The sequence below is a fragment of the Theropithecus gelada genome, chromosome 9 (assembly GCF_003255815.1).
Source record: "Theropithecus gelada isolate Dixy chromosome 9, Tgel_1.0, whole genome shotgun sequence".
Taxonomy (NCBI): domain Eukaryota; kingdom Metazoa; phylum Chordata; class Mammalia; order Primates; family Cercopithecidae; genus Theropithecus; species Theropithecus gelada.
The window spans coordinates 129790808-129816017 of record NC_037677.1 but is presented as its reverse complement, the minus strand read 5'-3'; the positions used below and the strand labels follow the sequence as shown (position 1 = coordinate 129816017).

Genomic DNA, 25210 nt, shown 5'->3' with positions numbered 1-25210 from the left:
CAACCATGGCAGACAGTACTTGGGCTGTGTGTGTTCAGCTCTCATTCTGCTGACTCCCCCCAGCAGCTCCTGTGGTTCACCCCACTGTGCAGATGAGTAAGGGAGGCCCCAGGAGAAAGCGGGGCCTAGAACCCTCCCTCTTCCCCACTCTGTCCGCTGCAGCTGTGAGGAGGGAGAGTCCTGACATGCATTCCTGTGGTCTTAACCATGTTGAAATCCCTTTAAGATATTTCTTTATTCAAATTATATGTAATTCAGAATTACAGATTTTCAGTAAAAAATGATTTTGAATTTGAAGTCTATTTTTAAAAACACATTATGAAGCTTCAGTTATTTAAACAGGTTAACAATGGTATAAGGATAATTAGGCAAATTAGCCGAGTGGAATAGAGAGTTTAGGGACACCCATGTTATAGTTCATTCTGAGGGAAGCATCGTAAATCACTGAGTAAAACATAAATCCTGCCGGGCACAGTGGCTCACGCCTGTAATCCCAGCCCTTTGGGAGGCCGAGGTGGGTGGATCACCTGAGATTGGGGATTCGAGACCAGCCTGGCCAACATGGAGAAACCCCATCACTACTAAAAATACAAAAATTAGCAGGGCGTGGTGGTGCGTGCCTGTCATGCAGCTACTCGGGAGGCCGAGGCAGGAGAATCACTTGAACCAGGGAGGCGGAGGTTGTGGTGAGCCTAGATCGCGCCATTGCACTCCAGCCTGGGCAACGAGCAAAACTCCGTCAAAAAAAATAGTGTAACCCCTAGGCTTGCACATAATAATAAATTCCAGAGGGAATACAGTGAAATGTATACAATGAATACATAAACTACTGGGAGGAAATGCCAGTCGCTACTTCCAGTACAAACCTGAAGAAGCATAAAAGGGCCGGGCACGGGGGCTCACGGCTGTAACGCAGGCACTTTGGGAGGCCGCGGCAGGTGGATGGCTTGAGCCTGGGAGTTTGAGACCAGGCTGGGCAACATGGTGAAATCCTGTCTCTACAAAAAATTAAAATAATACGAAGAAGCACAAAAGGAAAGAAACCATTATGGGAAATATGGATAAGGTTTGTTTTGTTTTGTTTTGAGGTAGAGTCTCACTCTGTCACCCAGGCTGGAATGCAGGTGGCATGATCTAGCCTTATGCAGTCTCAGCCTCCCAGGCTGAAGTGATCCTCCCATCTCAGCTTCCTGAGTAGTGACCACAGGCGAGTGCCACCACACCTTGCTATGTTTGAATCTTTTTGTAGAAATGGGGTTTTGTTATTTTGGCCCGGCTGCTCTTGAACTCCTGGACTCAAACAATCTACCAGCGTTGGCCTCCCAAAGTGCTGGGATTACAGGTGTGAGCCACTGCCTAGCTCAAAATATGGATAAGTTTAACACAACATGGAGATGGGTTTTCTTAGTTTATTTCGGAGGGATGATTATTTAGCCTACCCAATTTAACTGTATTGGCTTATTGTGCATAATTTTCTTAACAGTTTTTTTTTTTTTTTTTTTTTACAGTGCTTTATTAATTATTGTCATTAAATCACTCATGTTTGTGCTTTTGAGGTTAAAATTGCAGAGTTTTCTCGTACTCCAGAAGACTTTCTAAAGAAATATGATGAACTGAAATCTAAAAATGCGAGGAACCTTGACCCGCTGGTGTACCTGTTGTCAAAGCTCACGGAAGACAAAGAGGTAGGTGCCCATGCCGCATGCCACGCCGCGCCCGTGCAGCCCGTGTTGGGAGTGAGGTCGCGTCTCCTGCTCTCTCCGCGCCACCTTCCTGTCAGCTCTCCCTCCCTCACACCAGTAACGCTTCTAGACCGTGTAGGACACTTTTGGTGAATCAGAATGAAAGATTACCCATGTTGGGTGTAAACATGAGAAGCAGCCTCTGGGGCACTTTGACCTTCTCCCATGATGGATGTAAACATGAGAAGCAGCCTCTGGGGCACTTTGAGCTCCCGTGTGTGTCGCGCTCAGCTCCTGCCTGTTGCATGCGTCGTTTTGCTATTAACAGGGGTGCCTGTCAGGGTGGGGGGCCGTCCTGGTGGTGTCGCCCCTACTCTCCCACTGTGGCCAAAGAGGTGCTGGCCCAGCATGAACACACAGTTTTACATGTTTTCAGACTCTGCTGTACTTACAACAGAATGCAAAAGAAAGAGCTGAGCTTGCAGCCGCTGCTGCAGGCAGCAGTACCACCAGCGTCAACGTCCCTGCTGCAGCCTCCAAGATCTCCATGCAGGAGCTTGAGGAGCTGAGGAAGCAGCTTGGCAGTGTGGCCACAGGCTCCACGCTACAGCAGGTACTATGTGCATGGCTGTCCACAGGCTCCACGCTGCAGCAGGTACTGCGTCCGTGGCTGTCCACAGGCTCTTCACTGCAGCAGGTACTGCATCCATGGCTGTCCACAGGTGCCCATGCTGCAGCAGGTACTGTGTCCATGGCAGTCCACAGGCACCCACGCTGCAGCAGGTACTGCATGCATGGCCATCCACGGGCTCCACACTGCAGCAGGTACTGCGTCCGTGGCTGTCCACAGGCACCATACTCAGTGCTGTGCCGGACCCCTGCTGCAAGGGCATGTCTCTCTGTCATTTATTAAAAATGAATCCCGGCCGGGCGCGGTGGCTCAAGCCTGTAATCCCAGCACTTTGGGAGGCCGAGACGGGTGGATCACGAGGTCAGGAGATCGAGACCATCCTGGCTAACACGGTGAAACCCTGTCTCTACTAAAAAAATACAAAAAACTAGCCGGGCGAGGCGGCGGGCGCCTGTAGTCCCAGCTACTCGGGAGGCTGAGGCAGGAGCATGGCGTGAACCCGGGAGGCGGAGCTTGCAGTGAGCTGAGATCCGGCCACTGCACTCCAGCCTGGGCGACAGAGCGAGACTCCGTCTCAAAAAAAAAAAAAAAGAATCCCAATTTAGAGAGGTCAAGGCTTAACGCTTGAGCATGACCTAGCTCTATATGTTTATTTTTGTTTTTAAAACCAAGAATTCTGAACCACAAGAATCAATAGCAACAAGGTTCTGACCCACATGGGAGTTGTGCTGCCAGGTGGCCACGTGACTCTGAGCCTACCCAATCCTGACTCCCCATTTCCCTCCTCTAATTTTTGACAGTTTCGAGGGAATGCTTTCAGATTGTTACAATTTTTATTATTCCTTCCGTATTTGGTACTTGTTCTTGGTTTTGATTTTATGTCCTACCCTGGTCTTTTGATGTAAGTCATCTCCCAGTCTCTCGCCTTGGAGCTGCCACGTTCCTGCCTTTGTGACCTTAAAGCTCCCTTTGGAGCTGTGTCCCTGAGGCGTCCTGGCCTTGTGGTGCATGTTGAGTACAGCGGCTCCCGAGGGCCTGGCCGGTTTTTGCTGGGCACGTTCTGTGCTGGACATGGTGCTAGGCCTCTGTTCACGTCTCCCTCAGCCCTGGCGCCGCGCTCTGTGTGGCACGTAAGGAGACTGGGTCGTGCTGCCACGTGCAGAGACAGTTTGCACTTGCCCTGTGCCTGACCAGCCCTGAGTGGGAGTCAGTGCTTCCGAAAGCTGGGCCAGCCCAGGCCGACCTGTCAGCTTCCGGCGGCCACTGGCACAGGAGGGCAGGCGCTCTGACCACATGTCAGGAGCCAGCCTGTCGCGCTGGGGCCGTTCTCCAGCAGGGTAAGGACGCAAGTCTGTTGCTAACACCTGTCTTCACCCAGCAAGTGGTGTTCAGACCTAGTCACTGCCAGGAAGAAGCAATTCAGCTTGTTCATGGGGCACCCCCCTCTGAAACAGCGGCTCTGTGCCAAGGTGCCCCGTCTCCTGTGGTTCCCACTGCTGGTGCCCATGGTTTCCCAGGGGGCCCTTGCTGGACCTGGACTCCTGAGAGGAGGGGCTGGGGCTCCCCATCTGCCCTGTTCTCCCCAGCCCCTCGTGTGGCAGGGATATCGAGCAGCATTTCATTTCTATGTGGCTGACTCTTTGTGGGTGCTAAATTGACTAATCATCTTTGCTGTAGATGTTAGTTTCTACAGGTGTCTTGAGTGTTTGCACTAAAGTGTATCTTTCTGGTTTTGTTTTTAAAAATGTCCTTGCTAGTCTCTGGAACTTAAAAGAAAGATGCTTCGAGACAAGCAGAACAAAAAAAATTCAGGCCAGCACCTCCCTGTCTTCCCAGCGTGGGTGTATGAGAGACCTGCCCTGATCGGGGATTTCCTGATTGGTGCTGGCATCAGCACAGACACCGCTTTGCCAATAGGTACGTGATGCGTTTATTTCCGGGCTCTGCCGATAGGTACGTGATGGGTTTATTTCCGGGCTCTGCCGATAGGTACGTGATGCGTTTATTTCCGGGCTCTGCCGATAGGTACGTGATGCGTTTATTTCTGGCCCCTGGGCAGGACACTCTGAGGCCCAGCCCTCCCCTGGGCCTGCCCTTCCTCAGGTTGTGAGGCTCGATGCTGACTGGCCGCTGCCTCCATATTCCCATCCCAGGGTGGCAGCAGAAAGTGGCTCCCCTGGGTCCTTGAGGGTTCTTCTCCCATCCCTCCTGCCAGAGCTGTGGGGCAGCCTACAGCAGGCCCCTCCCCAGCTGGCATCCTGGTGCCCTGGTGCAGACCTGCAGGCACCAGAATTGTGTGCAGCACTTACTTCTGAACAGCGGTTCATAACTCCCATAGATTCTGTTCTCAGAGGGCTCTTAAAGTAGTGCTCGTGTAAACAAGATGCAAGTGAGACCGCACAAAGACGCGGGTGAGACCACACAGTCATTTCAAGGCATGTTGTTGGGGACCCGGGATGTGTTCATCTGTCACAATTCATGGGTACATTTTTATCTATTTTTAATTCTTTTGAGATGGAATCTCACTCTGTCGCCCAGGCTGGAGAGCAGTGGCGCAATCTCGGCTCACTGCAACCTCCACCTCCCAGGTTCAAGCAATTCTCCTGCGTCAGCCTCCCAAGTAGCTGGGACTGCAGGTGCCACCACGTCTGGCTAATTTTTGTATTTTTAGTAGAGGTGGGGTTTTGCCATGTTGGCCAGACTGGTCATGAACTCCTGACCTCTGGTGATCTGGTGACCTTGGCCTCCCAAAGTGTGGGATTGCAGGCGTGAGCCACCACACCTAGTCAAGTACATTTTTAGATTGAAAAATGAGATTTCACAAACTTAAGGACAGAGATACCTGCTTGTCTTGCCTCTGTCCATTAGTCCAAACTCAAGAGGCAGCGTGGAACGCGATCTGCTTTCCCACTGCTCGCGCAGCTCTGCGGTGTAGGCACCGAGAGGCCAACCCTTGCCTTTGCCAGAAACCCTGGAGAACGGTGACATGAAATCCACCTGTTTTCCTCATTCCCAACAAACAGAACTCTGCTGTAAGTTAACGAAAAGTGTAGAAAACAGTCTACTTTGGCCGGGCGTGGTGGCTCACACCTGTAATCCCAGCGCTTAGGGAGGGTGAGGTGGGTGGATCACCTGAGCCCAGGAATTCGAGACCAGCCTGGGCAACATGACAAGACTAGTCTCTACAAAAAGTATAAAAATGGGCCGGGCGCGGTGGCTCAAGCCTGTAATCCCAGCACTTTGGGAGGCCGAGACGGGCGGATCACGAGGTCAGGAGATCGAGACCATCTTGGCTAACACAGTGAAACCCCGTCTCTACTAAAAAATACAAAAAACTAGCCGGGCGAGGTGGCGGGCGCCTGTAGTCCCAGCTACTCGGGAGGCTGAGGCAGGAGAATTGCGTAAACCCGGGAGGCGGAGCTTGCAGTGAGCTGAGATCCGGCCACTGCACTCCAGCCTGGGCGACACAGTGAGACTCCGTCTCCAAAAAAAAAAAAAAAAAAAAAAGTATAAAAATTAGCCGAGTGTGGTAGCGGGCACCTGTAGTCCCAGCTCCTCAGGAGGCTGAGGTGGGAGATCACTTGAGCCTGGAAGGTCGAGGCTGCAGTGAGCTGTGATCATGCCACTGCACTCCAGCTTGGGCAGCAGAGTAAGACCCTGTTTCAAAAAAAAAGAAAACAGTCTGCTTTGTGCAGTGTGTTTTCAGTAATAATCCAACTGCGAAGACTTGGGGAGAGAGAGCCGCTCCCTTAGCGGGTATTTAGCGGGCAGCCGGGGCAGCAGTGGGCATCTGAGAGCTCCTGATGATGCCCAGAGAGGCTTCAGAGAAGGACGCGCGGGTCCCTGGTGCCCGAGATCCCGGCAGTGGAGCACAGCGGAGCCAGCTTTCTGGAGCAGGAAGCACCAAGGGGGGTGTTCAGGCTTTCCCCCCATGTTTCCCCATCCAGGGAAGGGGCTGTGTCCAATAACGCTGGGCGCCACGGGCAGCTCTGAGCATGGCGGTGATTGGAAGCAAGTGTGTGGGACTCGGCTGTCAACCCTGCAGCCGGCTCTCAGGTCAGGGTGCGGGTGCCCTTGGCACACTCAGCACCTAGGGAAGGGGCGGCCTCACCCCACCTCCCTCCCACGGCCACAGGTCCCAGGGGTGCCACCGGCATCGAGCCTGCCTCGCCTCCCTTTGTCCGCACTGTCCCCGCCCCCTCGTGCCGCCTGTGCAGACTCGAGAATGGAGCTCACCGTGGTGTTCGTGCAGGGCCTGTCCAGCCCTTACCCCACGATTTGACCAGTGCCACACCACGGGACCTTGCATGACCTGGGGCCAGCGTCCTCTGGAAAACACCCCTGGAGTGGTGTGTGATGAGGACACGTGCCTTGGAAAGCATCAGGACCTTGTGAGCACGAGGCGGCTGCCAGCCCTCCACGTTCCCGCCGTGCCTCTCCACAGTGTGGGCGTCCACTTGGCCAGCGCCGCCGCGGCAGTGCCCTGCCTCTCGTCGCTGCTGTGCAGCGTGCAAAGCTGTTTGCCTACCCGCGTCCTGCCTTTTCCTCACACCGGCACGGAGGAGCCACGTGTTCAGTGGTCGTTCGGACTTGGTGATTCGCAGACGACGACGCAGGCGTTGAGAAGACACCAAGGATGTTGAATATTGGGGAGGTGAAGCAACTGACTTCTTTTTTTCTTGAGACAGGGTCTCACTTCGTTGCCTTGGCTGGAGTGCAGTGGCGTGATCTCAGCTCACTGCAGCCTTGACCTCCCAAGCTCAGGTGATTCTCCCACCTCAGCCTGCCGAGTAGCTGGGACTGCAGGCGTGCACCATCACACGCAGCTAATTTCTGTATTTTTAGTAGAGACGGGGATTTGTCATGTTGCCCAGGCTGGTTTGAACTGGAGTCAAGCGATCTGTCCACCTTGGCCTCCTAAAGTGATGGGATTACAGGTGTGAGCCGCCGTGCCCGGCCTTGAGGTCCCTCCACAGTCAGGCGGCCGGATCCACACTAACCCCCACCCCACTGTACCCCCGCCCCACCGTGAGGCTTCTCCCCACACGGGCATTGGCCAAGGCTTCGTGGCTGTGGGTGAATGAGGCCAACATGGTGGAAAGTAAGTGGTGCAGAGTCAGAGGCAGTTCCTGGAAGATGCACTTGCTGTTCTCGAAACCCCAAGCCACACCTACTGCTTTAGGAATGGCAGACCTCGGGGTCTCGGTTTTATTGGTCATCCTGAGAAAGCCACTGGAGTAATAGACAGAAATGGAACTTGAAGTTGAAAAGTGTAGATCTGCCAGCCTGGGCAACACGGCCAGACCCCACCTCTACAAAAAATTTAAAAATTAGCCGGGAATGGTGGCATGCGCCTGTGTTCCCAGCTCTGAGGGAGGCTTAAGAGGCAGGATCGCTTGAGCCTGGGTGCTCAAGGCTGCAGTGAACTGAGATTGCACCACGGCACTCCAGCCTGGGTGACAGAGCAAGATTTGTCTCAAAAAGGAAAAAAAAACAAGGACAATGTGGATCTGCATCGTGATTGAGGCTTTTGCCGAAGGGCTTGCATTGGTGACAGATTGCAGCTGCGCTCAGAGTCTTGAGGCCTGCAGTACAGGACACTTCCCAGCAGACGTGTGAGGCCGACAGTGATTTTGTAAACTGGAAGCGTGTTGTTTGGAGCCTTCCTGAGCTGCTAGGGCCTGGTTTGAGTGTGGTCTGGCTGGCACGGGGCCCTGTCAGGCCCACATGGGGACAGTTTCAACATCGTGCTTTCCTCTGGTGCTCCTCCCGGCCCCCCAGGCAGGGCCCGCCTGAGGCTCTGGACTGAGAACTTGGTCCTGGGACGTGAGGGGTTTGGTGGGTGACGGCCTGTGGCTGTCCTCATGAGGAAACTTAGCTGTATGTCCTGCAGCCGTCTCATGCTGTGTGGATAGAAATTATCAGTGTTTCTTAACGTATAAATGATAACTTTTTGAAGACAAGGTTTTTTGTACCAGAGTAACCCAGACTTACCAAGTTGTACTTACGAATGTTGAAAGTGCTGCTTCTGCTGGAGTTGCCTTTTCAACTCCTAACTTCATCTTTTCAAATGTCAGCCATTATCTGAGCATCGCAGAGCCCAGTGTGGTGAGACCTTGACACAAGCCCCTGCGCCTCCCAGGCCGGCTGCGTCCTGTGGTGGCCGGAACTCAGCCTGTGGCTGCCCAGTGGGGTCAGTCAAAGCCAAGTGCAGTGGCTGACCTTTTATACCCATAAACAAAGAAGACAAGCAAGAGTGAGACTGACCCGCGGAGGAGGCACGTGGCTGTGGGGGCGTGGGAGTGGGGGCCGTGGAGCCACAGCGCTGTCTGTGCCTGCAGGCACGCTGCCCCTGGCCTCGCAGGAGTCGGCCGTGGTGGAGGACCTGCTGTACGTGCTGGTGGGCGTGGACGGGAGGTACGTCACAGCTCAGCCCCTGGCTGGGAGGCAGAGCCGGACCTTCCTCGTGGACCCCAACCTGGACCTGTCCATCAGGGAGCTGGTGAACAGGATCCTCCCGGTGGCTGCCAGCTACTCCACCGTGACCAGGTGGGCACCGGGTGCGGTCGCTGGGGGCGTGCCCGGTTGTGGGGGAGGGGTTGGGTCCCGTCCTGATGACCATGGGGACAGTGCCAGACTCAGTTTTGGAGGGTCTGTGAGTCACCGTCCAGGGTCCTGACTCATCTCCTCCTAGGGGCAAAAGTTCCCCTCTGGGATGTGGGGTTCGAATGAGTCATGTGCTTCCTGTTTGGGATGAGACTTAGAATGTCAGACGTTGGATGTGCCTGCAGCTTGCCTTTTTGAGGAAGTCTGACAGCTTTTCTCATAGGTTCATTGAAGAGAAGTCTTCCTTCGAGTACGGGCAGGTGAACCACGCCCTGGCGGCCGCCATGCGCACTCTGGTGAAGGAGCACCTGATCCTGGTGTCACAGCTGGAGCAGCTGCACAGGCAGGGCCTCCTTTCGTTGCAGAAGCTCTGGTTCTACATCCAGCCGGCCATGCGCACCATGGACATCCTGGCCTCCCTCGGTGCGTGCCCGCCCGGGGGGCATGGGGCAGTGGGTGGCAGGTGTCTCAACACAGCACCCGGTGTGAGGAGAGACCGCAGGGGCTGTGGAGCAGCCGCCCAGGGCAGGTGCGTGCGGCCAAAGCCCCTGTTGCTCCATGTGTTATTAACTTGCAAGAGGAAAGCCCTGGAGGCTCTCACTGGTCAGCTTAAATCAGCAGCTACAGCCATACAGTTCATTCGTATCCCAGAGAAGCAGCAGCACGTCCCAGTAAGAAGGCTGGAGAAGCATGTGGGGCCCCAGCAGTGTTGTTGCTAGGCTAGGCGTGCACTTCCTTCTCGGCAGTGAGCCTTTCTTTCTCCCCGCAGCCACCTCGGTGGACAAAGGCGAGTGTCTTGGGGGGTCCACACTGAGCCTGCTCCATGACAGGAGCTTCAGCTACACAGGGGACAGCCAGGCGCAGGAACTCTGCCTGTACCTGACCAAGGCGGCCAGCGCTCCCTACTTTGAGGTTCTGGAGAAGTGGATCTACAGGGGCATCATCCACGACCCGTACAGGTAGGGCTCCCGGGACACGGAGGATGCGTGCCGCCCTGTCCCGTACAGGTAGGGCTCCCCGGGGACACACAGGACGCGTGCCGCCCTGTCCCGTACAGGTAGGGCTCCTGGGACACGGAGGACGCGTGCCGCTCTGTCCCGTACAGGTAGGGCTCCCCGGGGACACACAGGACGCGTGCTGCCCTGTCCCGTACAGGTAGGGCTCCTGGGACACGGAGGACGCGTGCTGCCCTGTCCCGTACAGGTAGGGCTCCCCGGGGACACACAGGACGCGTGCCGCCCTGTCCCGTACAGGTAGGGCTCCTGGGACACGGAGGATGCGTGCCGCCCTGTCCCGTACAGGTAGGGCTCCCCGGGGACACACAGGACGCGTGCCGCCCTGTCCCGTACAGGTAGGGCTCCTGGGACACGGAGGACGCGTGCCGCCCTGTCCCGTACAGGTAGGGCTCCCCGGGGACACACAGGACGCGTGCCGCCCTGTCCCGTACAGGTAGGGCTCCTGGGACACGGAGGACGCGTGCCGCCCTGTCCCGTACAGGTAGGGCTCCCCGGGGACACACAGGACGCGTGCTGCCCTGTCCCGTACAGGTAGGGCTCCTGGGACACGGAGGACGCGTGCTGCCCTGTCCCGTACAGGTAGGGCTCCCCGGGGACACACAGGACGCGTGCCGCCCTGTCCCGTACAGGTAGGGCTCCTGGGACACGGAGGATGCGTGCCGCCCTGTCCCGTACAGGTAGGGCTCCCCGGGGACACACAGGACGCGTGCCGCCCTGTCCCGTACAGGTAGGGCTCCTGGGACACGGAGGATGCGTGCTGCCCTGTCCCGTACAGGTAGGGCTCCCTGGGGACACACAGGACGCGTGCCGCCCTGTCCCGTACAGGTAGGGCTCCTGGGACACGGAGGACGCGTGCCGCCCTGTCCCGTACAGGTAGGGCTCCTGGGACACGGAGGATGCGTGCCGCCCTGTCCCGTACAGGTAGGGCTCCCTGGGGACACACAGGACGCGTGCCGCCCTGTCCCGTACAGGTAGGGCTCCTGGGACACGGAGGATGCATGCTGCCCTCTCCTGTACAGGTAGGGCTCCTGGGACACGGAGGACGCGTGCCGCCCTGTCCCGTACAGGTAGGGCTCCCCGGGGACACACAGGACGCGTGCTGCCCTCTCCTGTACAGGTAGGGCTCCCCGGGGACACACAGGACGCGTGCTGCCCTCTCCAGGGGGCTCTGGCCTTGCTTTGCTTGTGGTCTCAGGAAAGCACACACCAGACAGGTGTCCACTTGCTGCTGCCCATGCGGCCCAGGACAGGAATGGCCCAGCTGCTTATGGCCTTATTCTTTTGTGTGCAGGACATTAAATTGCCTCCAGCTAGGTCCTTCAGCCTCTTTGGTGCATGGATTTCCTGATCTGGTGGGGTCTGTCGGCTTCTCTTCGGCGAGATATATTTAAATGCATAAATATATGTTAGTTCCCAAAGCATTGTATTAATGTCTATCATGTTGACATACCATTGTTGAAATATTTTCAGAAGATGCATGTGTGATGTGGACATATTATGTCTTCCCTAACGGACCAAATACAATGTGGTACAATGGGCACCTTTAAACAAAGCACCTTCGCACCCGAAGCAGATGATGTTTGAGGTTGTTCACATGACAACATGGAGATGTCTGGTTTCTGTCCGTGTTGGCCCCACGCACCCCACACGAGCATCATTTTGTTGCCCGGGTTCATCATGGAAGGAAATGCTAAATTCCAAAAAGAGGCAGGTGCAGATAAAGACAAATCAGTTTCCCACCTAGCTCTGCGGACCCTGCATTCTCCCTGAGCCCAGGTTAAATGCTCCGTTCCAGAGTGAGGTTTGTAGGTTTGTTTGATTTTCTTTTTTTTCTTTTTCTTTTTTTTTTTTGAGACAGTCTCGCTCCGTTGCCAGGCTGGAGTGCGGTGGCGTGATCTCGGCTCACTGCAACCTCCACCTCCCAGGTTCAAGTGATTCCCCTGCCTCAACCTCCCAAGTCACTGGGACTACAGCCGCATACCACCTCGCCCGGCTGCTTTTTTGAATTTTGGTAGAGACGGGGTTTCACTGTGTTGGCCAGGATGGTCTTGATCTCTTGGCTTTGTGATCCACCCACCACAGCCTCCCAAAGTGCTGGGGTTACAGGTGTGAGCCACCGCGCTCGGCCCCTAGGTTTGTTTTAGCCCACAGTTGAGAAATAACTGGTAGGTTAGGCTTGGCCCTTGTGGAACGTTACTTGGAAGTGTGCTGGCCTCCGTTAAGGTCCCTCCACGCTACCGGCCTGGAGAAGTGTGTCGTCTGCCTCACAGGCGCCCTTGCTTTGCCTGTGACCGAAGCACTCCCTGTGGTTTTAGTGAGTTTATGGTCGAGGAGCACGAGCTGCGGAAGGAGAGGATCCAGGAGGATTACAATGACAAGTACTGGGACCAGCGGTACACCATCGTCCAGCAGCAGATCCCTTCCTTCCTGCAGAAGGTGGCGGACAAGATCCTCAGCACAGGTGCAGTGCACACAGCGGGGACCTGGCCCGGGGCCGCAGCACAGCTCTGCCTGGAGAGTCTCCTGCAGCCCAGGCCCTCCCACGGGAGCCTGCGCCTCACCCTGTGGGTGTCCTGAGCCTGGGTGTCTGTGAATGTGGGGCCGAGGTCAGGACCGGCCCATGAGCTGGGCTGCAGCGCTGAGTTAGGCCGTGAGATGGTCTCTGTTGCCAGGTTTCATCAGGTTTCCATCGCCAGGACTTTGTTTTGTCCCTGACCCTAGGAGGCTCTCTCACGGGTGCCTTCCCTATTTCTCATTTCTGATTTCTAAAACTCCATTAGCATGACAGGAAAAACCGTCAAAGACACGCGCCTGCTGGCCAGCAGTGTTTTCAGTCTCTGACCACACAGGTTAGGGCCTGACCTAGACCCAGGGCAGCGGTGCGGGGTTGGACTCGGCACATCGGGGCCGTCACGAAAGGGTTGGGAAGCGGTTAGCCATCTGGTTCTCATAATGCCTTTTCGAAATTATTTCTGTGCCCTTGGTTAGAAAATTCCAGATGTGCAGAGCCACAGCAAAGCCCTGACGCCACCCGCTCAGTCTGTAGCAGCTGACCATGATTTACCAGGAGGGAGCAAGGGTGTGGAGCCGCCTCATGCAGCCCAGTTTCCAGTCCACTGCCTCCTGTGTAGACGAAGACAGCTAGGGCCTGAGATCGACCATGTGGAGAATAAAACTTTTAATTTCTATCCGTTTTCAGGAAAATATCTAAATGTGGTCCGAGAGTGTGGCCATGACGTCACCTGCCCGGTGGCTAAAGAGATCATCTACACGTTAAAAGAGCGGGCGTACGTGGAGCAGATCGAGAAGGCATTTAACTATGCCAGCAAGGTGCTGCTGGACTTCCTGATGGAGGAGAAGGAACTGGTGGCACACCTCAGGTGATTCCCTGCTCTGTCCCTGTGCGGGCGCTCGCCTCCCTCAAACCGGAGCCTGTGGGACGTGGGGCTGAGATCGCTGGGTTTCTTCTGGCAGCTCTGCCTTGTCTTTTTGAAAGTGGGCACTGCCAGATGGTCTCTAGCTCAAGGACCTGGCACGCACAGTCGGTGGTGTAGGCCCCAGGTCACCTTGTCCAGGGGCCCCAGCTCCCTTCCTTGCCCAGGGCCCACCAGCCCCTTCTCGGCTCTTCCTGCCACAGCCTACATGGTGGTCGCACAGCCCCTGCCCGAGAGCCCAGCGCTTAGCCCGTTGTGGTGTGTTTTAGCATGATGGCTGTGGCAGGCACCTGCGGGTGGGACATGCTCACTCTGCTCCCTGGCTGTGGCAGGCACCTGCGGGTGGGATGTGCTCACGCCTGCTCCCTGGCTGTGGCGGGCACCTGCGGGTGGGACGTGCTCACTCTGCTCCCTGGCTGTGGCGGGCACCTGCGGGTGGGACGTGCTCACGCCTGCTCCCTGGCGCAGGTCCATCAAGCGCTACTTCCTCATGGACCAGGGCGACTTCTTCGTGCACTTCATGGACCTGGCGGAGGAGGAGCTCCGGAAGCCGGTGGAGGACATCACGCCCCCCCGCCTGGAGGCGCTGCTGGAGCTGGCCCTGCGCATGAGCACGGCCAACACTGACCCCTACAAGGACGACCTCAAGGTGGGCGGGGGCGCCGGGGGCTGCCACCTCAGGCAGGGGCCTCGGAGGGGCTGGGAGGAGAGCGCAGCAGAGGCCAGCCCTGTCCCCCACTCCCCGCCCGGGTGGGGCAGCCGCGGGGTCTGTTTCCTTCACTCTCGGCTATGGGGGCTGCTTGCCGGGATCGGGGGTCTTCGCACCTGTGCTCACGAGGGGCGCAGGTCTCGGGTTTTCCCACAGTGCCCTTGTCAGCCTGGGTGTCAGGTTGTGCTGGCCTTGTGGAATGAGTGTGGACCTGTCCCTCCACCTGCTTTTTGAAAGGGTTTCAGGAGTGGTGTTCTTTTTGTTTTTGTCTTTCTGTTGTTGTTGTTTTTTGTTTTTTTTTTTGAGACAGAGTTTCGCTCTTGTCACCCAGGCTGGAGTGCAGTGGCGCGATCTCAGCTCACTGTAACCTCCGCCTCCCGGGTTCAAGCGATGCTCCTGCCTCAGCCCCACGAGTAGCTGGGATTACAGGTGTGCACCACCATGCCCGGCTAGTTTTTGTATTTTTAGTAGAGAAGGGGTTTCGGCCGGGGGTGGTGGCTCACGCCTGTAATCCCAGCACTTTGGGAGGCCGAGACCAGCGGATCACAAGGTCAGGAGATTGACACCATCCTGGCTAACACGGTGAATGGCGTGAACCCGGGGGACAGAGCTTGCAGTGAGCTGAGATCGCGCCACTGCACTCCAGCCTGGGCGACAGAGTGAGACTCCGTCTCAAAAAAAAAAGGGGGGGTTTCACCATGTTTCCCAGGCTGGTCTTGAACTCCTGACCTCAGGTGATCCACTCACTTTGGCCTCCCAAAGTGCTGGGATTACAGGCGTCAGCCACCATGCCTAGCCGTTTGTTTTTTGGTTTTTTTTTTCTGTTTGTTAATTTTTGTTTTTGATAGAGACGGGGGTCTCACTATGTTGCCCAGGCTGGTTGAACCCCTGGGCTCAAGCGATCGTTCCACCTTTGCCTCCCCAGGAGTGTGTGGATTCTTGGATGTTTGACAGGGTTTGCCTGGGAGCCCTTGGGCCCTGGCCTTGTCTTTGTTGGAGGCTTTTGAGGCGGACTTGGCCCCTTGCTGGCCACAGGTCTGCTCAGTCCCTTTCCTCTTGGTCAGCTGTCCGTCTTGCATCTCGTCTGGTGCACAGTTCATGGAATTCTAGTATCAGCTTTTTATTTCTGTGAGGCTGGTAGTTATATCCCTTCTTTTTCTGATTTTAGTAATTTGAATGTTCTTTCATCTTTTAGCTGATGTAGCTGGGAATTTGTCGATTTCATTGAGCTTTTCAAAGAACCAACTCTTGGGTTTTTTGACTGTTTTTCTGTTTTCTCTGTTCTGTCATCTTTGTTACTCTTTCTATCTGCTGCTTAGGGGCTTAGTGTGGTCTTTTTTCTAGTTTCTTAATTTGCAAAGTTAGTTTACAGTTGTAAACATCCCTCTGCGCGCGGCCTTCGCTGATCCCCCAGCGCTGTCATTTCTGTTTGGCTGGAGGTGTTCCTGATTCCCTCTGATTTCTTGTTGGAGCCGTGGGTGGTTTATGTTTAACTTTCACATTTGTGAATTTTCTGGTTTTCCTTCTGTTACTTGTTTCTAACTTTATCTCTTTGTGGTTAGAGAACAGACTGTGTGGTTTCAGTTTTGTGAAATGTATTGATTTGTGTAGTGGCCCCACATCTATCCTGGAGAGTGTTCCGTGTGCACGGGAGAACGCGCCCTCGGTTCCGTGCGCGCGGGAGGAGGAGGCGCCCTGGGTTCCGCGCGCGCGGGAGGAGGAGGCGCCCTTGGTTCCGTGCGCGCGGGAGGAGGACATGCCTTCGGCCTCTGTTGGGTGGTCTGCAGTTGGGGTCCTGAGGCCCTGTCTTACCTCACTGATCTTCTGTTGGGCGGTTCTCTCCATGATTAGAAGTAGGGCACCGAGTCTCCCTGTCACTGAAGAGCTGTTTTTCTCCTTGTCGTTCTGTCTATTCTTGCTTCAGATATTTTGGGGTCTCTTGTTAGGAGCAGGAATGTTAATTGTTGGGTCAAACTATATGGCCCTTGTACAACTAGGCTGACCTTGCTGGACTTCAGTCCCAGGACGCTGGGCCACACAGCTGGGGGCTGCTGTCTGCACACCTGCGAAAGCCCCCGTCTCGTCTGCTCCATGGAGAAGTGACATCAGGGGTTCATTTCTGCGTTCCTGACGGTCGGCGATTTCGTCTGTTTCTTCTTGCTTTATTCTCTACCCTTCATTTTCTGTCCTGTCGTTGTGTGATGGTTTTGTAGGAACTCTGTCAGGTAGTTGGAACTTAGTAAGTACTTGAATGATTAACGTGAGGACAGTATTACTTGTCCATAATAACTAGTATATCCCTCATCAAATATGCTTTATTTTTCAACCTGGGCCTGGTGCTTATCATGTACTAAGGTTTCCGTCCTAAGGAATCACCTTTCTTTCACCATCCCAAGCGTTTTTCCCTTACACCATCCACAGCAGCAGTGGGTATTTACAAAGTACTTCATCTGAATTTCTCTTGTTTTGTTTTGATAGGAAGTGGTTCAGTTTTGAATTTGATTTATCAGTAGACGTTTGGGTTTTCGAAAAGCCTCTGAGGTTTAGAATTGGAATGTAGGGAACCTTATGTCAGCACTGGGTCTGTGAGTGTGGATGGTGTCGGGATGGGACTTCGCGTTTTTTCCTTAAAACAGGATGCTTTGTTTCATTTCCTTCCCTCCAAGATCGACCTGATGCCCCATGACCTCATCACTCAGCTCTTGCGTGTTCTGGCCATCGAGACCAAGCAGGAGAAGGCGATGGCCCACGCCGACCCCACAGAGCTGACGCTGAGCGGCCTGGAGGCCTTCTCTTTCGACTACATCGTCAAGTGGCCCCTTTCACTCATCATCAACAGGTGCGGGTCGGCCACTCAGGCATTCGCTAGGTCTTCACTCAGGTTTGGCAGAAGCGAGAACTGTGCCACCCAGTGGCCACCTCGTCCCACAGAGGACCCAAGGCGGCTGTCCCCGGCCTTCAGTGTCCGGGGGATTCATGGGTTGTCCGGGGGCCACCGTGCAGACTGTGGAGCACAGACGCCATGTGCACGACGCCACCTGTCACGGAGGCCCGCCTGAGGTGCCACTGCCTCTCTTGCAGGAAGGCCCTCACTCGCTACCAGATGCTCTTCAGGCACATGTTCTACTGCAAGCACGTGGAGCGGCAGCTCTGCAGCGTCTGGATCAGCAACAAAACCGCCAAGCAGCACTCTCTGCACTCCGCCCAGTGGTGCGTTCCTCCTCTGTCCCCCGTGTGCCCTCCTGGTAGACTGCTCTGCTTTCTAGGCTTCTGGAAACGTCATCTGGAAGCGCACGTTTGTAGCTTTAGATCCATAATGCTTCATTTTCCTGTCTTGGGGCTGCGCGGCGCTGCCGTCCACCCCTCAGGGAATGCTGGCTCTGTCCCTCAGCCCTCTCTGGAGCCTTGTGGTGACTGCATGGGCATGGAGACCACCCAGGTCAGTGTGCAGGACATAAGCTCCTCCCGAGAGCAGGCAGCCACATCTTGCTGGAACCAGAGGTGCTTTGCTGCTGGTCTGTGGCTCTAGGGTGTTGGAAGAAGGGGTCAATGGCAGAGCTGCTTAAGAATTTGTCCAGTCGGGTGCAGTGGCTCCTGCCTGTAATCTCAGCACTTTGGGAAGCTGAGGTGGGAGGATTGCTTGGGCCCACGAGTTTGAGACCAGCCTGGACAATGTAATGAGAGCTCATCTCTTAAAAAAAAAAAAAAAAAAAAGGAAAATTGTTTTAATGAGCTGGGAATGCCTGTAGTTCCGGCGACTCAGGAGGCTAAGGTGGGAGGATTGCTTGAGCCCAGGAAGTCAAGGCTGCAGTGAGCCAAGATCCAGCCACTGCACTGCAGCCTGGGCGACAGCAAGACCCTGTCTTTCAAAAAAAAAAAATTAGATGAAAAAGACGTCATCTCAGTCATGAAGCACAAATGTGCATCTGCTGTGTGGCACCTTCCTGGTGTGGGCTCCTGGGGCTCCAAGGAGTCTGTCCACCAAGGAGCCTGCATCCCAGTCTCCACTGTCCAGCTGGCTGGGGGTGTCCCTGTGGGGCACAGGTTGGTAGACAGTGACAGCTTGTGCTGGGCAGACACAGGAGCAGCGGCCATGTCTGATGGACTGGGAGGGGCACCTGTTTTTTTTTTTTTTTTTGAGACGGAGTCTCGCTCTGTCGCGCAAGCGGGAGTGCAGTGGCCGGATCTCAGCTCACTGCAAGCTCCGCCTCCCGGGTTTACGCCATTCTCCTGCCTCAGCCTCCCGAGTAGCTGGGACTACAGGCGCCCGCCACCTCGCCCGGCTAGTTTTTTGTACTTTTTAGTAGAGATGGGGTTTCACCGTGTTAGCCAGGATGGTCTCGATCTCCTGACCTTGTGATCCACCCGTCTCGGCCTCCCAAAGTGCTGGGATTACAGGCTTGAGCCACCGCACCCGGCCAGGGGCACCTGTTTTGCAGAGGAAACAGCCACGTCCACTGGGTGCCGTCAGGGCCACGTCCTCCATGGCTGTCCTCCGTCCTCCGTGTCACTCAGGTTTGCCGGGGCTTTCACTTTGCGGCAGCGAATGCTCAACTTCGTCCAGAATATTCAGTACTACATGATGTTCGAAGTGATGGAACCGACCTGGCATATCCTGGAGAAAAACCTGAAATCTGTGAGTTTTAGCTCCATAGAGCGTAACAATTGAAAGCCAGTTTCCTTTTACATAATTAATGTGAGGGAGACAGGGAGGGCAGACGCAGGGGGAGGGGAGAGGCAGGGGTTCCCCCCGGGGCGGAGCTGTCCCAGCATTGCTGGCCACACAGGGGACCCCTTGCTGCCTGCCATCATCTGGGGACTCTGAGCCGTCATTGCCCCTAGGGTCATCCCTTCCACACGGCGCATCTGAGGCTGAGGGGCCTGAAGGCAGAATCTGTTGTTGCCAAATTCTAAAAGCAGCCGCAGCCTCCCTTCCTGTCTTCTGCCTTAAGAACTGAAACCCCTTCGGGGCGTGCCCATCATTTTTTTAGTGGTATTTGGAAGTTTTCCCCTAAAAGCCCAAGGCCCATTTAAGAGGTGGAAATGCGTGAACAGGAATGCGCAAAGCCCAAACTGAGCACGTGCGCACACGAAGCCCGTCTGTCGGCCACGTCTTTCTGAGAAGGGGCTTGGTCTGTTCCCCAAAGGCCTCCAACATCGATGACGTCCTTGGCCACCACACGGGCTTCCTGGACACCTGCCTGAAGGACTGCATGCTCACCAACCCCGAGCTGCTGAAGGTCTTTTCCAAGCTCATGTCTGTGTGCGTCATGTTCACCAACTGCATGCAGGTGCGTGGGCGCGGGCGGCACCGTTGGGTGGGCAGACCGTATCCCGACCGCGGCCGCACGCAGCCTGCTCACCTTTTCCTGCCCTTGTGTGGGTGGAGGAGCCGCTGGGATCTGAGTGTTTCCAGAACTCCCAGTCTTCCTGGCCGGGTGGTTCCCTCCTGGAGCCCCTGCCCTGGCAGCGTGAGCAGGGCTGTGTTCCTTCGAACCATCCCTCAGCCTCCGTGGTGCTGGTCTCTGTCTGGGGCCTTTGTTCATGGCCCTTGTGCGCTCTTTTCCTCAGCACTTGAGTTATTTGGTTCCGTTAAGGACCTGTGGGCACTAGTCACAAGCAGCTGCCCAGTGGCGATGGCGCAGAACCTGAGCATCTAGCGGCAGAAGGGGCACCTGGGGCCACGCTAGGGCTCCAGGGGTCTGGGGATCAGGCTCTCCAGGCAGTGCCATGGGGAGGGTCCGGAGGAGGGCACGGGCGCTTTCAGCTATTGCTGACATGTGAGAGCCATCTCAGGGTCCCAAATAGGGAAACACAAAAAACACTGCTCTTAGGAAAATTAGTTGGTCTCTGTGAAGGCAGACCTGGGAATTCTGTTGGCACAGCTGAAGTCATTTCCCCTGCAGCCTCAGGGATGCTCGTGCGTTCCTGCAGCCGCGGGGATGCTCGTGCGTTCCTGCAGCCGCGGGGATGCTCGTGCGTTCCTGCAGCCGCAGGCTACAACAGAGATGCGGCGGGTGATGTACCTGCAGGAGTTGTTTTTTCTGTAAAGCGTCGTGGATGTAACTAACAGAAGCATTTCCTTGCGACTCTCCACCCACTAGAAATTTACACAGAGCATGAAATTGGACAGCGAGCTGGGCGGGCAGATGCTGGAGCAAGGCGCCGTCCCGGGGCTGCCCACAGGGGCCGAGGAGCGGGCCCGGAAGGAGCTCACCAGGAAGGTGCGTGGCCTCCAGGGTTGGCCAGAGAGAGACGCTTCCTCCCGCCTGGGGCAGCGGCCTGAGCATCCTGACACAGGGAGAACAAACCTCCCCCGCTTTTTTTTCCGTCTCCCCTCGGATTGAAGAAAAGACTTAAAAGTTGCTTCTAAGCACAAGCACAAGAGCCTCTCACAACCTTCTCAGCTCGCTGGTTCCCACCTCAGCCAGTCGGACTCGAGGGCGCCCCCACAGATCTTCAGAGCAAGCACTGTGCAGGGCACCCTGGTGAGGACAGGGGCCACAGCCGCTGTCCCTGCTGAGCGCCGGTCCTGAGTCAGAACCATCAGGCTCTCAGCAGGCACGGACAGGCCGCATGTCCTCGGAGGCATGGCCCTGCAGCACCAGCTCTGGAGTGGCATGAGGGGGTGGGTAGTCCCGTGTTCACACGCTGGAGTGGAGCTGCAGAGAGGAGTTGGGTTTGGGGGCCTGTGGGGGCCGGAAGTGAGGGACACTGAGAGGCGCCCCGACCTCCTTGCTGAGAAGCTGCTGGGAAAGCTGGTGCTTTGCTTGTAGATCTGACCCCAAAGGAGAGCTCGAGGTACAGTCTTGTGGGGTCTGATCCTTGACCACCTCATCCCATGAGGCCTGGAGTGTTTCTCTGAGTGCTGGGTTTTCAGGAACGTTTTTTGACGTCCTTTTTACCTTGAATCCCATGAAAACATCGTGGAACTCATGTTTTCTATTCAAGAAAAGAGGAAGGGAAAGGACATCGGCCTGCTGGGAACAGCGTGGAGCCAGGAAGGCCCGTGGTGGGGGTAGGCATGGCTCACGTGCCCCGGCTTTCTTTCCAGCACCTGGCCGAGCACGCGGACGCTGCGCAGCTGGTGTCTGGCTTCGAGGCCACCATCAACAAGTTTGACAAGAACTTCTCAGCCCACCTGCTGGACCTCCTGGCTCGGCTAAGCATCTACAGCACCAGTGACTGTGAGCACGGCATGGCCAGCGTCATCTCCAGGTGGGTGGCCGCCTGCCCCGGCCCAGCGCCGCCCCCAGCCCAGCCCAGTGCCCGCCCCGGCCCAGCGCCTCCCCCCGCCCAGCCCAGTGCCTGCCCCTGCCCAGAGCCTGCTCCAGTCCAGCGCCTGCCGGCCCAGCGCCTCCCCCACCCCAACACTTGCCCCAGCCCAGCGCCTGCCCCAGCTCAGCACGTGTCCCTGCATCCAGGCCCCATCTCCCCTGCACCCTCCCCTGGTCCACCTGGTGGAGCCTCCTTCAGAAGGTGGGGCAGGTCTGTGTCCTGGTGCTAGTGCTGGTCATGTGCCACTCCCTGAAGTCAGGCTAGCCCGGCTCTCCCTGGGGTGTGACATTCTGTGCAGCTGGGCTGCCCCGTTGGCACCCTGCGGCTGTGTGTGTCCTGTGGGGCTGGTCAGGCCTGGGTCAGCTTCCCTCATGCTGCACTGAACGCCTAGCCTGGGGAAAGGTGCCCAGCCCTCGGGGGCAGGGAGGGGAAAGGTGGCCAAGCTGCCGGCCTGGAAGAGGTGCTGACCGGGAGTTGGGGGTGCTGTCCTTGGGGGTGCTGTCCTTGGGTGGGGGCTGTCCTTGGGAAAGTGCCTATTTGTGCCTATTGTACCACACTGTGCCCTGTACCCCCAACAAACGTCCTGATTTCCTGAGCAGGGGTTTCTGAGGCCACCCTGCATTGAGAACTACTGCTTGGTTCTCCAAGCCCCTGACACCTCAGGCCCCATTGCCGGGCCCTGCTGAGGTGACGGGAGCCCCAACTTTCTGGGGCCAGGAGAGAAGAAACCTGTGTTTGTGCCTTTGACCAGGACTGCACAGGACTGAAGACCCTTCTGTGGAAACATTAGTTAGGTGTCTCACCCTCACCCCTGCAGGGCCTCCTATGGTCTCTGTAGCTGAGCACTTCCCCATGGTAGGAGCAGGGCTGCCCAGCATGCACCCACAGAAGGGGTGCGCGCCCCAGCTCCACTGTCCTCCCTCACAGGCTTGACTTCAACGGCTTCTACACGGAGCGCCTGGAGCGCCTGTCTGCAGAGAGGAGCCAGAAGGCTGCTCCCCAAGTGCCTGTCCCGCGAGGGCCCCCGGCTCCTGCACCCAGGGTCGCAGTCACCGCACAGTGAGCATTGGCTGCAACAGGAAGGAAGGGTGTGGGGTCAGCAGCAACTGGTGCAAATGGGTCCAGAATTTTCAAATCAAAATGCTCTGTGTTCTCTGTCTTTGCAGTTTAAATATAAAGCAGGCATGATTGACTTACCTCATTTTGTTTGTCAAGGCGCTGGGTTTCATTTTATAGAAGCTGCCCAGACAGGGTGGGTGTCTCCCTGGATTTGCTAGTCTGTTTGCTTTTTAAAATTACACTATCACCTTTTTGGGTGTTTTTGACCTCAAAGTGGAAATACATGGTGTTTAAGCAAGAAGCAAGCAAAGATGCATGCGGGGTGAGATCCAGGCCTGGTGTCCACATCCTTCCAGGTGAGCTGGGGCCAGGCTCCCTGAGGTCGGTCGGAACCGGGAAGAGTCTCTGAAAATGGCCAGGGAATCCCCGAAATCCGCCAGGCGTTGGGTTTGCTTCAGTCCCAGAGGCAGCCCCGTTCCTTCTCCTGAGGACTCACCCACCTGCATGCCCCTCCTCCTGCTGATGCTCCAACTGGTCTGGAGCAGGAGGCCACGGCAGGGCCCTCAGGCACCTGGGAGCCCACACCTCCCCCTCCGTGGGACGTACCCACTGAAGAGTGGCCACGGGGCAGGCTCTGCTCCTGGCTGGCACCCCTGCCCCACCCTATCCGGTGCCGCCTTGTCACGTAGAAGTTACTCAGCAGATTGACACCCTACCCAGTCCCCCTCGGGCAATCGTCTGCCCTCTGTCTTCCCACCTTCTCCAGGGCTACAGTGGGCAGCACAGCCATCCCCGGTGTGACAGGGCCCTGGGAGCCTCAGGGCTGCCCTGGCCAGGTTGGTCTGCTCTGGCTATGTTCTGGCCAGGCTGCCCCTTCCTGCCGACCTGCATGTGTGTTGTCACCGTTCAGCTCTCAGCACCTCGGCCCCCTTGGGCAGCGAGGAAGGGCCCTGGAGGCGAGGTTGGGAGGAACGATAGCTGGAACAGTTTCCTGTGGGGAACAAGGGTGTGGGCAGCTCTCGCCCGGGGCTGCCTCACTGAGAACACCACAGAACGGGGGTGTGGGGGTGTCCAACTCTCGAGCCACAAACTGCTTCCTCTCGTCTGCAGCCTGTGCAGGTCTGGCCTGTGAGTAAACACATTTGTCAGCAACCCGAGTTGTCACAGTCTTAGTGTTGGGCAAATGCTGGGCCCGTGAGCAGAGGATCCTGCTAGCTTTCCTGCCTGGCCGCAAGGCCCAGAAACCCCTGGTCTTGTCTCCTGGGCTCTGGGAAACCCTGGGCCTTGAGAAGTGGGGTTTGCAGGTGGTGACAGGAGGAGAGGAGGGAAACCTCCAGGGCTGTGGAGTCCAGGCTCCCAGACCCCCCGGCGCCTGCTGGAGATGAGTGAGCTATGTTCTGTGGGATTGGGTGGGACTTCCTCAGCGTGGGAGGAGCCCATTCTGGCCCGAGCTGTGTTTTTAAGAATAAATCCCTGGGAGCTCAGCATCGGCAGGGGCCTTGCTGTGCCTGCGATGTGGCCAGCGTGCCGCCTTTGCACTTTTGCTGTTGAGTGACTTGCACCACGGGGTCAGGGAAGGGCAGTGTAATTGCTGGCTAGGCATCGTTCTGTAATACAGGGTCGCCTGCATGAGCTCAGGCACAGGCCAGCATCCCCAGCCCTACCTGGGAGCCTCATGACATTCTCGGCAGCCTGGGGGGCCTTGTCCTGTGCCACACAGGCAAGCGGGGACACCCCCAGGCAGCAGAAGTCACCTGCAGCCCAGCGTCAGCCGCTGCTTTCTTGCTTTTCATGCCATTCACACTGGGGTAAGAATGGCTTCGAGACAAAATGTGACAGCATCACTCAGGCCAGCTTAGATCCTCAGGGTTCCCTGTCTTCCCAGGATAACGTCCAAGGCCCCGGCCTCTTGCCACTGCCCCTTGACCTCTGTCCTCTGCCCTAGGCCCGTGCAGGTCCCTGACTCGCCCTGCCCTGGGGCCCTCTCTCCAGGCAGGACTCCCAGCCCCTTGCTGGCCCTGCCCTGCCTCTCCCCAGGGAGGCCCTGAGGCCCTCCCCCAATATGTTCGGTCAAGCAGTGTCCCGTGTGGTCGGCCGAGCTGCCGTTCCTGCCACTACCACTGTTCCCACCCAAGGAGGGAGGCCTGGCTGTGAAAGTCCCAGGGAGGGGTCCGGGGTGGACTGTCTGGGGAGCCATGGTGTCGGCCTGAACCTGCACTCGGCCTGAAGCTGAGCCCACCACGGGGAATGTGGCTACCAAGGGCAAGCACGCTTGGCCGCAGGCCTGGAGAAGCTGGAGCCAGACCACGGTGGGCTGCTGCAGGCTTTGGTCCATGTCGACCAGCGTCAGCTGCTGTCTGGGGATCTTAGGCTGGGGACGGCCCCTGCACCTGACATCACCTGGGCTGGGACCCCCACCTGGGGCTCCCCTTCTGCACTTGGACACCTGGGGGCCCATCGGGTCCACGCCTGTCCCACTCCAGCCTGTGCCTGTCCCACTCCAGTGAGGCCTCAGCCTGGTGGAGGGGGTGCAGGCTTGCGGGGAGCAGAGCTTCCCACAGGGCTGACCCTATGCACACAAAGCCATGACTGCCCCTGCCTGGGGCTTTCTGTTCCCCAGGAAGTCGGAGCCCCCCTCTCCTGAAACCGCCAGGCCCTCACAAGTCCCTTCCCCTCCAGGATCTGTCTGGCACCACCTCCTTCCCGCCGCCGAGTCCGCCTCTCAGGCCGCCTCTCGGGGTGCTGGCCGGACTTGGGACAGGCTGTGCCTCAGTTTCCTCACCTGTGCAAGGGAG

At 56.9% G+C, this 25210-nt stretch overlaps 1 protein-coding gene across 2 annotated transcripts in view; it reads left to right on the top strand.

Moving 5' to 3' along the window:
* TUBGCP2 (tubulin gamma complex associated protein 2) overlaps window positions 1-22557 on the top strand; it is a 29157-nt gene extending 6600 nt beyond the window's left edge. For both annotated transcript variants that reach the window (XM_025396186.1, XM_025396185.1), the window contains 16 exons: window positions 1557-1685; window positions 2119-2295; window positions 4071-4230; window positions 8655-8862; window positions 9143-9342; window positions 9689-9878; window positions 12251-12396; window positions 13135-13315; window positions 13838-14018; window positions 16745-16917; window positions 17160-17288; window positions 18594-18714; window positions 19226-19369; window positions 20183-20302; window positions 21133-21296; window positions 22284-22557. In XM_025396186.1, coding sequence (XP_025251971.1) covers window positions 2230-2295; window positions 4071-4230; window positions 8655-8862; window positions 9143-9342; window positions 9689-9878; window positions 12251-12396; window positions 13135-13315; window positions 13838-14018; window positions 16745-16917; window positions 17160-17288; window positions 18594-18714; window positions 19226-19369; window positions 20183-20302; window positions 21133-21296; window positions 22284-22419 — 2319 coding nt within the window. In that variant the 5' untranslated portion in view covers window positions 1557-1685; window positions 2119-2229 and the 3' untranslated portion in view covers window positions 22420-22557. The remainder of the gene's footprint in view (window positions 1-1556; window positions 1686-2118; window positions 2296-4070; window positions 4231-8654; window positions 8863-9142; window positions 9343-9688; window positions 9879-12250; window positions 12397-13134; window positions 13316-13837; window positions 14019-16744; window positions 16918-17159; window positions 17289-18593; window positions 18715-19225; window positions 19370-20182; window positions 20303-21132; window positions 21297-22283) is intronic.
* Window positions 22558-25210: the final 2653 nt, after the last annotated feature.